Source organism: Camelina sativa, chromosome 12 (assembly GCF_030686135.1).
Source record: "Camelina sativa cultivar CO46 ecotype springtype chromosome 12, ASM3068613v1".
Lineage (NCBI taxonomy): Eukaryota > Viridiplantae > Streptophyta > Magnoliopsida > Brassicales > Brassicaceae > Camelina > Camelina sativa.
The window spans coordinates 32,377,720-32,394,642 of record NC_141891.1 but is presented as its reverse complement, the minus strand read 5'-3'; the positions used below and the strand labels follow the sequence as shown (position 1 = coordinate 32,394,642).

General features: G+C 38.1%; 3 protein-coding genes and 2 pseudogenes across 3 annotated transcripts; 1 reads left to right on the top strand and 4 right to left on the bottom strand.

Annotated features, from left to right (window-relative positions):
• On the top strand, window positions 1-1,779 carry LOC104734106 (E3 ubiquitin-protein ligase SINA-like 7; annotated as a pseudogene).
• A 251-nt stretch (window positions 1,780-2,030) lies between these two features.
• Window positions 2,031-4,631, bottom strand: LOC147932896 (uncharacterized). Its single transcript, XM_087479770.1, has 5 exons — window positions 3,838-4,631; window positions 3,453-3,585; window positions 3,077-3,364; window positions 2,776-2,982; window positions 2,031-2,686 (listed from the first exon to the last, which is right to left on the bottom strand). The coding sequence occupies exons 1-5, from the start codon at window positions 4,431-4,433 to the stop codon at window positions 2,270-2,272; spliced, it is 1,641 nt and encodes a 546-aa protein (XP_087335896.1). The 5' UTR covers window positions 4,434-4,631; the 3' UTR covers window positions 2,031-2,269.
• Window positions 4,632-6,361: 1,730 nt separating this feature from the next.
• Window positions 6,362-7,481, bottom strand: LOC104755719 (uncharacterized). Its single transcript, XM_087477219.1, has 3 exons — window positions 7,439-7,481; window positions 6,811-7,338; window positions 6,362-6,714 (listed from the first exon to the last, which is right to left on the bottom strand). Exons 1-3 carry the CDS (start codon window positions 7,479-7,481, stop codon window positions 6,362-6,364), a joined length of 924 nt encoding a protein of 307 aa, XP_087333345.1.
• Window positions 7,482-8,108: 627 nt separating this feature from the next.
• Window positions 8,109-10,689, bottom strand: LOC147932895 (uncharacterized). Its single transcript, XM_087479937.1, has 5 exons — window positions 9,916-10,689; window positions 9,531-9,663; window positions 9,155-9,442; window positions 8,854-9,060; window positions 8,109-8,764 (listed from the first exon to the last, which is right to left on the bottom strand). The coding sequence occupies exons 1-5, from the start codon at window positions 10,509-10,511 to the stop codon at window positions 8,348-8,350; spliced, it is 1,641 nt and encodes a 546-aa protein (XP_087336063.1). The 5' UTR covers window positions 10,512-10,689; the 3' UTR covers window positions 8,109-8,347.
• A 1,748-nt stretch (window positions 10,690-12,437) lies between these two features.
• On the bottom strand, window positions 12,438-15,027 carry LOC147932894 (uncharacterized; annotated as a pseudogene).
• Between the last annotated feature and the right edge of the window lie 1,896 nt (window positions 15,028-16,923).

Here is a 16,923-nt window from a genome sequence, read left to right as displayed (position 1 = left end):
ATGGATTTGCAGTTTGTAACTCGTAATGTTAAGAATGAATGTATGGAAACGAATGAGGAAGGTGATGGAGAAACTCAAGGACCGGTTCAGGGTGACTGTGAAAAAGCTGATGCTTGGAAAGAGTTTGTATCGGTAGGTACAGGGGAAGATGGCAGAGGAAGGTGTAGTTGTATCCATTGTGGTAAGGTTTTGGTGACACCTCGTATAACATCAAATCTGTGGCGCCATCTACGATGTTGTCCAAGGAAGCCTCAAACTAAAAGTGGAGGCAATGAGGAACAAGGTAGACCGATTCATGATCAAAATTATAATTCTATTGATGTGGTCACTTCCGAATCTAACAGCGACAGAGAAGGATTGCGCAACAACACTCACTTGAAAAGAGGCAACGTAGTAGTTCAGCGATGCTGCTTGGTCTGGATGTTCTGGACTGTCCCATTTGCTTCGAGGCACTGACTATTCCAATCTTTCAGGTTTTGTTTCTAATCTTTTTCTCCCTAAATAGAAGCTTCTCATTTGAAATGTGTGTATAACTAACTATTGACTAGGCAACATCGATTATATATATTAGCTAGATACTATTCCGATGAATAACTTTTATATATTAATTATCAGTTGAGGTTTTCGTAACCTTACATTTGGGTTTATACTGTGACAGTTCTATTTTTGGATTAACCTCTTGTCTCTTTTCCATATTCATGTTCTCTTGAATATGTGTGGTTATTAGAGCTTTGATTGTTTTTGGATTTTCAGTGTGATAATGGGCATTTGGCTTGCTCCTCTTGCTGTCCCAAACTGAGTAATAAGTGCCCTACGTGTGCTTCGCCTGTTGGCCACAATCGCTGCAGAGCAATGGAGAGTGTTCTTGAATCAGTCTTTGTCCCTTGCCGTAACGCCAAGCTTGGATGCACCAAGAACGTATCTTATGCGAAAGAATCAATCCATGAAAAGGAATGCACTTTTACTCAATGCTCCTGCCCTGTATTGGAATGCAGTTACACTGGATCATATGATAACATCTACACTCACTTTTTTGATAACCACTGTCACGAATCCAAATCTGTGTCCTTTTTTTGCGGTGGTGCAGTTGATGTTCAGATGAACATAGCTAGCGAGAAGAGTTTAGTACTTTGGAAATCTAAGAAGAGACTATTGTTTGCACTGCAATGTTTCAATGAGCCGCATTGTTTGTATGTGACTGTTAGATGGATTGCACCATCTGCTTCGGAACTAGGTCAGCTTGCATACTGTCTCTACTACTCTATGGATGGGCACACTCTTACTTATAAATCACCAGAAGTGAAGAGAGTTCTTGAAGTGAGCTCTGAAACCCCTCAAGACAGTTTCATGTTTGTCCCTCACTCTCTATTGCGTGGTGACTCGTTGGAGATGAAGATTACCATCGGACTGAAGGTTTCTGCGAGCTCATAATCTCTCTCGGTTGGTTCTTTTTTTTGTTTTTGTCTATTGAGAAGTAGTCACATCACTACAAGAAAACAGTCCATTCCCGACTACAGTTAGAGTCGTTAAGTAGTCGCTAATTTGCTGTTTACGATTCAGTTACGACTAAAACGTGTAGTCGTAAATCCTTAGTCGGTAAAAGAATTAGTCGTAAAAATAGTCGTTATTTAACGACTATTGTACGACAAAGTTCCGTACTCATAAAAATAGTCGTAACAGAGTCGTAAATAATTACGACTACGATACGACAGAGTTACGATTAACCAGCAGTTATGTTGGCAGTTGTAAAGGAGTTGTATTGTAGTCGTAACATTTGAAGACTCGCTTACGACGGATTTACGACTAATCATGATATACAGTAATTTTGCTTGTAGTCGTAACGTAGTCGTAACATGCTTATTGATTTACGACTATTTGGCTACTATTCTAAACAAATTAGTAATGTAATTTTAGTTTGTTTAGCGACTAATTTTTTGTGGAAAACAAATTTATAAATGTTTTAAATTGAAACTGGTACCTGTTTCTCAAAATATTATGAAACCAATATTATGGCAATAAAGTCATATTAGAACAAAAAAAAGATTAAGGCAATAAAATCATATTAACCATGATTTATAATACAAACCAAAAGACCAAGTTTCTCACAAGACAAATATACAAACCAAAAGAGACAAATGCATACCAAGTATACATGTGTCTCAACAAAGAGACAAGTTCAACAAAAAGAGAGAAGTTCAACAAAAGAGACAAGCTAATTAGTTAGGTCTATGAAATTGTAGGTGAGAAGTTAACCTACAAAGCATCACTGTTAAGGAACCGGATTTGAAGGTGGAGCTGTTGCAGGGAGTGTGGTTGAGAGTGGCTCTGTGGTTGCTTCAGCTGATTGAGTCTTCATAAACTCTATAAAGGCAGGCTCAGTTTTGCGCAGGTACTTCTCGACTAAGGCCAAATGCTCTAACTTGTCCTTCTGCTCAGCCACAGCTTGGAAATGTAGTGCTTCACGGGCAGCAAGCTCTGCATCACGAGCAGCAACCTCTGCATCACGGCGAGAATTATAAGCAGCCTGCTCTTCGATTTGACGTTGAGTTTCCCTCATTTGCTCTTGCAATGACTGAAACATTGCAGACTCTTGTTGTTGGTTTGCCAAGCCATTGAGAAGAGGTTGAAGAGTATGCTTAAGACTTCCAACTCCATACAGGTTTCCTCGTGAATCTTTCTGAGTAGACTACAAGAAAACAAAGAGAAAAACAAACGTTAAAGAGGCTGTAGAAATCAAAAGATAATTCAATGTGGGTTGTGAAAAGTGATATTTACCTGAATAAAGATGTTTGTGTAATCATCTGCTGTGAGCTCTGGAGGCTGTGAAGTATGTTCCCCAAGGTCGGACAACTTCTGCTGCAAGTTCTTCTCATAATTGAGAGAGATTTGCTCTGCCTTCCTGTCAACATAAGTACCATCAGGCTTGGTATGTGTCTTAATAAAAACCTCACCAAGACTAACCGGTCTTCCCAATTCCTTCTCCTGCAATGTTACAAAAGAATCAAGGGTTATGACATCATTTAAAGCTCCAAATGTAAAGAAAAACAAAATTGATGGGTATATAAAAGTTACTAACCATTTCGTTATGGATTTGTTGATAAGACTTTGAACCTGATAAGTGGACGTGAGGACCAAGACCACCACGATCAGACATACGAGCTTTAGAGTAGGTGACACTCCTTTGTTGTGCTTCTTCAGTCTCCCAAAAATCAACCATTATTTGCCAAATAGTATCTCTGATCCATATTGGTCGCTCTCCACTAGTCTTGGCATTGCAAATCATGTCTTTCATCCGGCGTTTGCAGATGAGCTCAAAAAACTGTTGAACTGTCCCAGTAATCAAAGGATCCCATGTGTGTGTTTTCTACATAGGAAAGACAATATAATGATGTTAGTGGAAACTCAACAAGTAAACCTATATGTGAAAAGGTTAAGAGAGAAGAAAACTGTACAGCAAACTCAATGAACCATCTCTGTTGTCTGTCCCGAGGCACACATGTCCAGCTGTAATATGGACCATCAAATTTATTTGTAAAAATTTTAGTAATGCTCCTTACCAGTCGCGATTTTTCGTCGCGAGTAAACCTGCAAACACAAAACAGCAAAAAAGATGTCAATGTTCTAAAACAGATAAGGACCAACACAAAACAGATGTCAAAACAGATTGAGTACTTATACTTATGTATATACGACCAACGCAAGACAAAACCTATTAAGAACAAACATCAAACAGACATATATATAGGTCCAACACAAAACAGATGTCAAAGATTGAGTACTTATACATATATATAGGCACAAAACAGAACCTATTAAGAACCATCAAAGATTGAGTACCAGGTCGTGTTTGGCATCGGTGTTGGGGAGAGGACGGTTGTAAACTTCTCACGGTTTGGAACTATAAGCAGGGCATTTAGAGGGACAATCGTGTCCTCCTGGAGCTCCGGATTTGAAGCCTCAGAGCCTTCATGGTAGTTGTTACCATGAGATGATGGCCGGCTCTGAGCTTGAGAGTTATCAGCTGGAGACGGTGGAGCGTCTTGTGGTGGAGGATCAGGTGGAGACTGTCGCGGATTGTTATGGACCTCCTCTGACGAAAGAGGCTGTTGAGTCTGACGTTGTTGGTTCACCGAGGTCCGGAAAAGAGTCTGTGGCGGTGGATAGTTGCGGATCTGTGGTGTTTCTGACGGTGAGGGTCTCGGGAAAACGTGGTCTTGCTCTTGCGGTGTTTGAGGATGGGGCAAATCTGCTGCCGGTGTAAAGTTGTATTGTGTCGGTAGAGGGTTTGGTCTTCTCGCTTCTTTGATGGGGGTCGACCCTTCGGTTCTTTGGAAGAAATTACGGTCCATCTTCCTCTTTCTTCCTCGCTTAACTGGAGCTTTGGTCGGAGCCTTAGTTGCAGACTTCGCCGCAGATTGCGTTGGAGCCATCATGAAGAAGAGAATCGGGAGACAGATGAGAAAGACAAACAGATAAGAGAAAGCAAATCGGGATTCAGAAGAGAAATCGGGAAGAGGAGAGTTTTCGAAGAGGAGAAGAGGAGAGTTAGGGATTCAGAAGAGAAATCGAGAAGAGAAGAGGAGAGTTAGGGATTTTGGTTTCGGAGTTATCGAAGAGAAGAGAAGAGGAGAGTTAGGGATTTTGGTTTTGGGTTTGGGGGAAAAATTAGGTTTTAGGTAGGGGGAAATCAAAATTTTTTTGGTTTAGGGGGAAATAATTTTGGTTTAGAGGGAAATTAATTTGGTTTCCCGGGTTTATTTTGGTTGAGATTAATTAATTCATATTTTCTTAATTTAGTCGCTAATTAGTCGCTAATAGTCATAATAATTAAACTAAAATTTTAATATTTAGAAACTAAATATTAGTCATAATTAAACTAAAAGTTTAATATTTTGAAACTAAAAGTTCAATATTTTGAAACTAATTAGTCATAATTTACAATTTAATATAAACACATAATTATTTATTTTAATAGAAACATAATTATTAATAATATTTGATACAAGCATAATTATCCAAATTGATACAAATATTTTACACAAGCATAATTAGTTAGGAGGATCTTCGTCTTCATCTACTTCATCGTCTGAAGATGATAAATTACATTGAAATTCATCTTCTGGTTCTGCATCTTCGACATCATAATCAAGATTTATTGGTTCATTTATTTCTTCTAGATTATCGAAAACCAGATCTTCAATAGTTGTCACCAATACAGCATCATCATTTTCTGTTTGCAAAAGAGTTGGTTCTTTGTTCTCATATTCTCCTGCAATGTTTCCCCTTGGATTAACTTTTAAAACATTGAGTCATTCCTTCCTTGGTTTCTTTGTGTATGGGTAGGGAATATAGCAAACTTGATGCGCCTGGGAGGCTGTTTAGGAATATCAACACAAATATATATTATCGACATTAAAAAATAATATCTATATATATATATATATGTACGTACCTAGAATAAATGGTTCGTATTTATTATATTTTCTCGATGATAGAACGTCTACAACACCACCATTGCTCATTCGAGTGCCTCTACCCATAACAGGGTCATACCACTTACACTTAAAAAGTGTGATTCTCAAATTGACCATCCCCTCATACTCGAGTTCTATGATATCAGTTAAAGTCCCGTAGAAATCCGCTGCATCGGATGCATCAGTGTAATTTTCACCTTTAACACAGACTCCATAGTTACAAGTCTTTCGTCCAACACCATGATCACGTGTATGAAATAAGTAGCCTCTTGTAAAATACATTGGCCATGTTTTGACCTTGTTCAAAGGTCCATGCACTATCTCTTGAACCCAGGTAGGAAATGGATTTGTGGCGTTCCAGTAAAAAACCTGCATATTAGTCACAATATTATATGAGAATTATTTATAATATATAATAAAAATATTTTACATAAGGATTAAATAAAGACATACATAATCTTTAACCCATAAATGATATTCGTCATCTCTTTTGGTGGAGAGTTCTTTTTCCGAAAGTCCTGGATATTTTGCACCAATAAAATCCTCGAACATACTATATATACAAGACCAACACAAATATATGAGAATTTTTGTGGATTATATATATAATAAAGTATATAAACTTAATTATACCTCTCAATTGGCTGAAAATAGTCACAATTTCTTAAAACATATGCATGTGCGCATTGATAGTCCCTTTCAGACAGCCATACTTCATTCATTTCTCCACTTGGACGGCCGATGTGAGTAAATATAGGAGGTACTCCAGGGACATGATATTCATGGGCTTCACCTTGATCAAATCGTGTTAACCTGACCAAATGAGAAAAGCAAATGACTTTCAAATAAATGATAACAGTTTTATCTACCTTGATTGATTTTAGAATTTACCTTGATTTTGTTTTTATATGATCGGCAAAGTAGTGCTCAGAGAAGTAAGCAATCTCGTCATTGATATATGACTCAACGATTGATCCAGCCGCATATCTTTTGTTCTTCGCTTTTCCTTTCAACTTTTTAAAAAATCTCTCAAAAGGATACATCCACCTATATTGGACAGGGCCTCCTAATTCAGCTTCGTAGGGGAGATGTATAGGCAAATGCTCCATCACGTCGAAAAATGATGGTGGAAAGATCTTTTCCAAATTGCATAGGATCTGAATTATGTTCTGTTTTAGAATTTGAATGCGACTTTTATGCAAAGTTCTCGCACATAAGTCCCGGAAAAATGCTCCAAGCCCTACAATATACAATGCAAACTATTGGGGTTAATTTCTTTATATTTACTATTAAATGACTTCAAAAATATAGGTATATATATGAAATTAATTAATACCTGATAATGCAAGGTGGACGTTCCGGTCTAGGAGTTCTGCAAAGATAAATGGAAGTAGTCGTTCCATAAAAACATGGCAGTCATGACTCTTCATGCCTGAAAACTTTCCATTTTCCATATCAACACAACTAGCTAGGTCTGACGAATAGCCATCAGGAAATTTCACCGAATGTTTGACACATTCTAGTAAACTTGTTCTTGCTTCTTCTGTCAAAGTGTAGGGTGGGAAAGGAGCTTTACCATCACTATCAATATGTAGTTGTGGCCGAGAACAGAATTTTTGTATATCCAATCTTGACATGATGTTGTCTTTTGATTTACCCTTCACACTCATAAGAGTATACATGATGTTATCCAAAACGTTCTTCTCTGTATGCATCACATCAATATTGTGTCGAAGATTGAGGTCCCTCCAGTAAGGCAGCTCCCATAAGATGCTTAACTTATGCCAGTTGTGTTGCTTCCCATAGCCAGCAGTCTTCTTTTCATGACCATTTCCACCAACGTCCTTGGTTTTTGGTGGTTTTACTTCAGCCAACCGCTCGTAATAAACTTGCTCACCGGTCAATGACTAAGGTGGATACTCTCTCAAAGCATCTTTTCCCTTTAGAAAGTCTAAGGTGGATACTCTCTCTATTGCGTGGTGACTCGTTGGAGATGAAGATTACCATCGGACTGAAGGTTTCTGCGAGCTCATAATCTCTCTCGGTTGGTTCTTTTTTTTGTTTTTGTCTATTGAGAAGTAGTCACATCACTACAAGAAAACAGTCCATTCCCGACTACAGTTAGAGTCGTTAAGTAGTCGCTAATTTGCTGTTTACGATTCAGTTACGACTAAAACGTGTAGTCGTAAATCCTTAGTCGGTAAAAGAATTAGTCGTAAAAATAGTCGTTATTTAACGACTATTGTACGACAAAGTTCCGTACTCATAAAAATAGTCGTAACAGAGTCGTAAATAATTACGACTACGATACGACAGAGTTACGATTAACCAGCAGTTATGTTGGCAGTTGTAAAGGAGTTGTATTGTAGTCGTAACATTTGAAGACTCGCTTACGACGGATTTACGACTAATCATGATATACAGTAATTTTGCTTGTAGTCGTAACGTAGTCGTAACATGCTTATTGATTTACGACTATTTGGCTACTATTCTAAACAAATTAGTAATGTAATTTTAGTTTGTTTAGCGACTAATTTTTTGTGGAAAACAAATTTATAAATGTTTTAAATTGAAACTGGTACCTGTTTCTCAAAATATTATGAAACCAATATTATGGCAATAAAGTCATATTAGAACAAAAAAAAGATTAAGGCAATAAAATCATATTAACCATGATTTATAATACAAACCAAAAGACCAAGTTTCTCACAAGACAAATATACAAACCAAAAGAGACAAATGCATACCAAGTATACATGTGTCTCAACAAAGAGACAAGTTCAACAAAAAGAGAGAAGTTCAACAAAAGAGACAAGCTAATTAGTTAGGTCTATGAAATTGTAGGTGAGAAGTTAACCTACAAAGCATCACTGTTAAGGAACCGGATTTGAAGGTGGAGCTGTTGCAGGGAGTGTGGTTGAGAGTGGCTCTGTGGTTGCTTCAGCTGATTGAGTCTTCATAAACTCTATAAAGGCAGGCTCAGTTTTGCGCAGGTACTTCTCGACTAAGGCCAAATGCTCTAACTTGTCCTTCTGCTCAGCCACAGCTTGGAAATGTAGTGCTTCACGGGCAGCAAGCTCTGCATCACGAGCAGCAACCTCTGCATCACGGCGAGAATTATAAGCAGCCTGCTCTTCGATTTGACGTTGAGTTTCCCTCATTTGCTCTTGCAATGACTGAAACATTGCAGACTCTTGTTGTTGGTTTGCCAAGCCATTGAGAAGAGGTTGAAGAGTATGCTTAAGACTTCCAACTCCATACAGGTTTCCTCGTGAATCTTTCTGAGTAGACTACAAGAAAACAAAGAGAAAAACAAACGTTAAAGAGGCTGTAGAAATCAAAAGATAATTCAATGTGGGTTGTGAAAAGTGATATTTACCTGAATAAAGATGTTTGTGTAATCATCTGCTGTGAGCTCTGGAGGCTGTGAAGTATGTTCCCCAAGGTCGGACAACTTCTGCTGCAAGTTCTTCTCATAATTGAGAGAGATTTGCTCTGCCTTCCTGTCAACATAAGTACCATCAGGCTTGGTATGTGTCTTAATAAAAACCTCACCAAGACTAACCGGTCTTCCCAATTCCTTCTCCTGCAATGTTACAAAAGAATCAAGGGTTATGACATCATTTAAAGCTCCAAATGTAAAGAAAAACAAAATTGATGGGTATATAAAAGTTACTAACCATTTCGTTATGGATTTGTTGATAAGACTTTGAACCTGATAAGTGGACGTGAGGACCAAGACCACCACGATCAGACATACGAGCTTTAGAGTAGGTGACACTCCTTTGTTGTGCTTCTTCAGTCTCCCAAAAATCAACCATTATTTGCCAAATAGTATCTCTGATCCATATTGGTCGCTCTCCACTAGTCTTGGCATTGCAAATCATGTCTTTCATCCGGCGTTTGCAGATGAGCTCAAAAAACTGTTGAACTGTCCCAGTAATCAAAGGATCCCATGTGTGTGTTTTCTACATAGGAAAGACAATATAATGATGTTAGTGGAAACTCAACAAGTAAACCTATATGTGAAAAGGTTAAGAGAGAAGAAAACTGTACAGCAAACTCAATGAACCATCTCTGTTGTCTGTCCCGAGGCACACATGTCCAGCTGTAATATGGACCATCAAATTTATTTGTAAAAATTTTAGTAATGCTCCTTACCAGTCGCGATTTTTCGTCGCGAGTAAACCTGCAAACACAAAACAGCAAAAAAGATGTCAATGTTCTAAAACAGATAAGGACCAACACAAAACAGATGTCAAAACAGATTGAGTACTTATACTTATGTATATACGACCAACGCAAGACAAAACCTATTAAGAACAAACATCAAACAGACATATATATAGGTCCAACACAAAACAGATGTCAAAGATTGAGTACTTATACATATATATAGGCACAAAACAGAACCTATTAAGAACCATCAAAGATTGAGTACCAGGTCGTGTTTGGCATCGGTGTTGGGGAGAGGACGGTTGTAAACTTCTCACGGTTTGGAACTATAAGCAGGGCATTTAGAGGGACAATCGTGTCCTCCTGGAGCTCCGGATTTGAAGCCTCAGAGCCTTCATGGTAGTTGTTACCATGAGATGATGGCCGGCTCTGAGCTTGAGAGTTATCAGCTGGAGACGGTGGAGCGTCTTGTGGTGGAGGATCAGGTGGAGACTGTCGCGGATTGTTATGGACCTCCTCTGACGAAAGAGGCTGTTGAGTCTGACGTTGTTGGTTCACCGAGGTCCGGAAAAGAGTCTGTGGCGGTGGATAGTTGCGGATCTGTGGTGTTTCTGACGGTGAGGGTCTCGGGAAAACGTGGTCTTGCTCTTGCGGTGTTTGAGGATGGGGCAAATCTGCTGCCGGTGTAAAGTTGTATTGTGTCGGTAGAGGGTTTGGTCTTCTCGCTTCTTTGATGGGGGTCGACCCTTCGGTTCTTTGGAAGAAATTACGGTCCATCTTCCTCTTTCTTCCTCGCTTAACTGGAGCTTTGGTCGGAGCCTTAGTTGCAGACTTCGCCGCAGATTGCGTTGGAGCCATCATGAAGAAGAGAATCGGGAGACAGATGAGAAAGACAAACAGATAAGAGAAAGCAAATCGGGATTCAGAAGAGAAATCGGGAAGAGGAGAGTTTTCGAAGAGGAGAAGAGGAGAGTTAGGGATTCAGAAGAGAAATCGAGAAGAGAAGAGGAGAGTTAGGGATTTTGGTTTCGGAGTTATCGAAGAGAAGAGAAGAGGAGAGTTAGGGATTTTGGTTTTGGGTTTGGGGGAAAAATTAGGTTTTAGGTAGGGGGAAATCAAAATTTTTTTGGTTTAGGGGGAAATAATTTTGGTTTAGAGGGAAATTAATTTGGTTTCCCGGGTTTATTTTGGTTGAGATTAATTAATTCATATTTTCTTAATTTAGTCGCTAATTAGTCGCTAATAGTCATAATAATTAAACTAAAATTTTAATATTTAGAAACTAAATATTAGTCATAATTAAACTAAAAGTTTAATATTTTGAAACTAAAAGTTCAATATTTTGAAACTAATTAGTCATAATTTACAATTTAATATAAACACATAATTATTTATTTTAATAGAAACATAATTATTAATAATATTTGATACAAGCATAATTATCCAAATTGATACAAATATTTTACACAAGCATAATTAGTTAGGAGGATCTTCGTCTTCATCTACTTCATCGTCTGAAGATGATAAATTACATTGAAATTCATCTTCTGGTTCTGCATCTTCGACATCATAATCAAGATTTATTGGTTCATTTATTTCTTCTAGATTATCGAAAACCAGATCTTCAATAGTTGTCACCAATACAGCATCATCATTTTCTGTTTGCAAAAGAGTTGGTTCTTTGTTCTCATATTCTCCTGCAATGTTTCCCCTTGGATTAACTTTTAAAACATTGAGTCATTCCTTCCTTGGTTTCTTTGTGTATGGGTAGGGAATATAGCAAACTTGATGCGCCTGGGAGGCTGTTTAGGAATATCAACACAAATATATATTATCGACATTAAAAAATAATATCTATATATATATATATGTACGTACCTAGAATAAATGGTTCGTATTTATTATATTTTCTCGATGATAGAACGTCTACAACACCACCATTGCTCATTCGAGTGCCTCTACCCATAACAGGGTCATACCACTTACACTTAAAAAGTGTGATTCTCAAATTGACCATCCCCTCATACTCGAGTTCTATGATATCAGTTAAAGTCCCGTAGAAATCCGCTGCATCGGATGCATCAGTGTAATTTTCACCTTTAACACAGACTCCATAGTTACAAGTCTTTCGTCCAACACCATGATCACGTGTATGAAATAAGTAGCCTCTTGTAAAATACATTGGCCATGTTTTGACCTTGTTCAAAGGTCCATGCACTATCTCTTGAACCCAGGTAGGAAATGGATTTGTGGCGTTCCAGTAAAAAACCTGCATATTAGTCACAATATTATATGAGAATTATTTATAATATATAATAAAAATATTTTACATAAGGATTAAATAAAGACATACATAATCTTTAACCCATAAATGATATTCGTCATCTCTTTTGGTGGAGAGTTCTTTTTCCGAAAGTCCTGGATATTTTGCACCAATAAAATCCTCGAACATACTATATATACAAGACCAACACAAATATATGAGAATTTTTGTGGATTATATATATAATAAAGTATATAAACTTAATTATACCTCTCAATTGGCTGAAAATAGTCACAATTTCTTAAAACATATGCATGTGCGCATTGATAGTCCCTTTCAGACAGCCATACTTCATTCATTTCTCCACTTGGACGGCCGATGTGAGTAAATATAGGAGGTACTCCAGGGACATGATATTCATGGGCTTCACCTTGATCAAATCGTGTTAACCTGACCAAATGAGAAAAGCAAATGACTTTCAAATAAATGATAACAGTTTTATCTACCTTGATTGATTTTAGAATTTACCTTGATTTTGTTTTTATATGATCGGCAAAGTAGTGCTCAGAGAAGTAAGCAATCTCGTCATTGATATATGACTCAACGATTGATCCAGCCGCATATCTTTTGTTCTTCGCTTTTCCTTTCAACTTTTTAAAAAATCTCTCAAAAGGATACATCCACCTATATTGGACAGGGCCTCCTAATTCAGCTTCGTAGGGGAGATGTATAGGCAAATGCTCCATCACGTCGAAAAATGATGGTGGAAAGATCTTTTCCAAATTGCATAGGATCTGAATTATGTTCTGTTTTAGAATTTGAATGCGACTTTTATGCAAAGTTCTCGCACATAAGTCCCGGAAAAATGCTCCAAGCCCTACAATATACAATGCAAACTATTGGGGTTAATTTCTTTATATTTACTATTAAATGACTTCAAAAATATAGGTATATATATGAAATTAATTAATACCTGATAATGCAAGGTGGACGTTCCGGTCTAGGAGTTCTGCAAAGATAAATGGAAGTAGTCGTTCCATAAAAACATGGCAGTCATGACTCTTCATGCCTGAAAACTTTCCATTTTCCATATCAACACAACTAGCTAGGTCTGACGAATAGCCATCAGGAAATTTCACCGAATGTTTGACACATTCTAGTAAACTTGTTCTTGCTTCTTCTGTCAAAGTGTAGGGTGGGAAAGGAGCTTTACCATCACTATCAATATGTAGTTGTGGCCGAGAACAGAATTTTTGTATATCCAATCTTGACATGATGTTGTCTTTTGATTTACCCTTCACACTCATAAGAGTATACATGATGTTATCCAAAACGTTCTTCTCTGTATGCATCACATCAATATTGTGTCGAAGATTGAGGTCCCTCCAGTAAGGCAGCTCCCATAAGATGCTTAACTTATGCCAGTTGTGTTGCTTCCCATAGCCAGCAGTCTTCTTTTCATGACCATTTCCACCAACGTCCTTGGTTTTTGGTGGTTTTACTTCAGCCAACCGCTCGTAATAAACTTGCTCACCGGTCAATGACTAAGGTGGATACTCTCTCAAAGCATCTTTTCCCTTTAGAAAGTCTTTCTTATTCCTCCTTAATGGATGACCGTGAGGAAGAAATCTCCGATGATAATCAAACCAACACACCTTCCTTCCATTAGGGAGATAAAACGACTTTGTATCCTCCATGCAAACTGGACAAGACAATTTTCCATGGGTTGTCCATCCTGATAACATGCCATACGCCGGAAAGTCACTTATCGTCCACATTAGCGCTGCCTTTAGATTAAAATTTTCATTCAAGGAAACATCGTATGCATCGACTCCAGTAGACCACAACTCTTTTAACTCCTCAATCAAAGGTTGGAGGAAGATATCCAGACTAGCTCGCGGATGATTTGGCCCAGAATTCAAAATTGTAAGAAACAAGAACTCTTCGTTCATGCACATACCAGGGGGTAGATTGTATGGAGTCAAGATCACAGGCCACAATGAATGATTACGAGACACGCCAAACGGATTGAACCCATCAGTGCATAGTCCAAGATAAACGTTACGGGGTTCTTCTGCATATCGAGGATTTTGTTCTTGAAAATATTTCCACTCCGCTGCATCTGAAGGATGGCACATTTCTCCCTCCTTAGATTTGTGCTCAGCATGCCATCTCATCGCCGCCGCAGTCTTGTGGCTCTGGTACATCCTCTTCAATCTATCAGCAATAGGTAGATACCACATACGACTGTATGGTACTTTGGTTCTACGTCGAGGATCCTTTGGCTTCCATCTTTGAGCACCACAAAACAGACAAGTCTTTTCCTTTTCGTAATCTTTCCAGAATATCATACAATTGTTAATACAAACATCAATTGTATAATATGGGAGACCTAAATTGCGCATTAATTTTTCCGTCTCGTAATGTGAACCCGTTGCCTGGTTTCCTTCTGGTAAATACTCATTCAATATTTCGCACACCGAATCCACTAACTTTTCACTCATATTATACTCCGCCTTATTTTGCATGACTCGAGCAGCTAACGATAATTGTGAGTGACCTTCATGGCAACCATCGTATAGTGGATTTTTTGCGCCTTCTAACAAGTCGTAGAATTTCTTTGAATGATTACGTATTGGTTATTCTACATTTTGAGAACTACCCTCATGATAGTTATCATCTAAACCCACATTATAACGAAATGCATCATTCACCATATCCACATATGGATTTTCTACTACATTACCCACATCTACATTACCCACTTCTTGATCACTACCAACATAACTTGTTCCTATATCCATATTGATTTCTTCCCCATGTCTATACCAAATATAATAATCAGGCATAAATCCATTGCTAAAAAGATGATTCCAAATTCTTTTTCCCGACATAAACTTATCGTTCTTACAACGACTACAAGGACAGTGAAACATACCCCCATTATTCTGTGCTAGAGATTGACTATTTGCAAATTCCATGAATTGCTCCATCCCCGTTGTAAACTCCGCCGAAAAATTGCCCGTCACTTCATCGAACCTCTTATACATCCACTCTCGAGAATTACTATAATTGTAATTCCCAGACATTATACAAGAATATATAAAATCTTTTTTTTCTTTTTTTTTTTTGGAAGATTTTTTTTTTAAAATTTTTTTGGAATATTTTTTTATTTTGGAAGATTTTTTTTTTGTGTTTTTATGAGTGAGAAGAGAAGAAATGGTGAGTGAAGAGAGAAGAAGTGGTGAAGGTCGTATATATAGGCAATTTTGGCGACTACCAAGCGACTATTAAAATTCAGTCGCATAATACAAGTACACCAACCCCCAAACGAAGAAAACGTGAATTTTAATACCGACATGTTACGACTATTATACGACTACGTTACGACTCACCGAAAGTGTCGCATAATAGTCGCTAAATAACGACTAATAAGCGACAACCTGTACGACCCGCCGAAATTGTCGTAATATAGTCGCCAAATTTGGTGACTTGTATGCGTCTACCTAGATAGTCGTAACTGAGGGACTACGTAACGACAAGGTTACGACTGCGTTTATAATTTTACATATTAGTCGTAACGTAGTCGTTAAATGGCAACTATTTTTACGACTACTGAATTTTGTCGCACTTTAGCGACTACTGTACGATCATTTTTATTTAGTCGTATAATAGTCGTAACGGAGTAACCAAATAGTCGCTAAATTTAGCGACTGAAAAATAGTCGTAAAATGTAGTCGGCTATGGGCTGTTTTCTTGTAGTGCATCTCTGTGTTAGAATATTTATGTTTTGGCATTTGAAGCTTACCTAAACTCTTTATGAAGCTCTAACGCTTTTCACAAATCTTTGTGCAATTTCCTCTTCAAATTAGTCCATTTGGCTAAGGTTGACAAAAAAAAGAGGAGCTCGAAACCATCTTAGACTTCAGGTGTGCTGATAGTGATAAGGCTCTCCTTACACACGAGGTTACGAGGGAGGAGGTGAAGCGAGTACTCTTTGCGATGCCTAACTTCAAATCCCCGGGTCCCGATGGGTTTAATGCTGAGTTTTTTAAAGAATCTTGGGCAATTGTGGGTGATGATTTTCTGGTTGCCATCCAACCCTTCTCCCGTACAGGTTTTCTACCTAAAGGAGTTAACTCCACCATATTAGCTCTCATCCCCAAGAAGAAAAAAGCACAGGTAATGAAGGATTATCGACCAATATCATGCTGCAATGTTATCTACAAGGTCATTTCAAAGATTCTTGCTAAGAGACTTAAACTGATCTTACCCAAGTTTATCTATCCTAGCCAATCCGCTTTTGTTAAGGATCGTTTACTTATGGAAAATATCCTCCTTGCTACTGAAGTCATCAAAGACTACCATAAAGACACAGTCACTCCACGCTGTGCTTTAAAGATCGACATATCTAAAGCCTTTGATTCAGTCCAGTGGAATTTTTTGCTGAACACATTGAGGGCTCTAGACTTTCCGGAGCAGTTTGTTCTTTGGATTAAGACTTGTATCTCTAGTGCTTCTTTCTCAGTTCAAGTAAACGGGGAACTAGCTGGATATTTTGGGAGTAAGAGGCGTTTAAGACAGGGCTGTTCGCTCAGCCCCTATCTGTTTGTTATCTATATGAATGTCTTATCAAGACTGTTGGACAAGGCTGCTACAAACAATGTTTTTGGTTATCACCCTTCTTGTAAGCACCTGCAACTCACTCACCTGTGCTTTGCAGACGATCTCTTGGTTTTTGTCGACGGTAACAAACCCTCTGTGACTGGAGTTTTGTGGGTTTTTGATGACTTTGCTACTCATTCCGGTATGAAAGTTAGTCTTGAGAAATCTACCATCTATACGGCTGGGGTTTCTCAACAACAAAAAGATGATATTCTTCATCAATTCCTTTTTGAGTCTGGTTCTTTACCGGTCAGATATCTTGGGTTGCCGCTATCACCGAAATGCATGTCTGCTCACGACTACCGCCCACTCATTGAAATTATTCGAAAGAAGATAAACTCATGG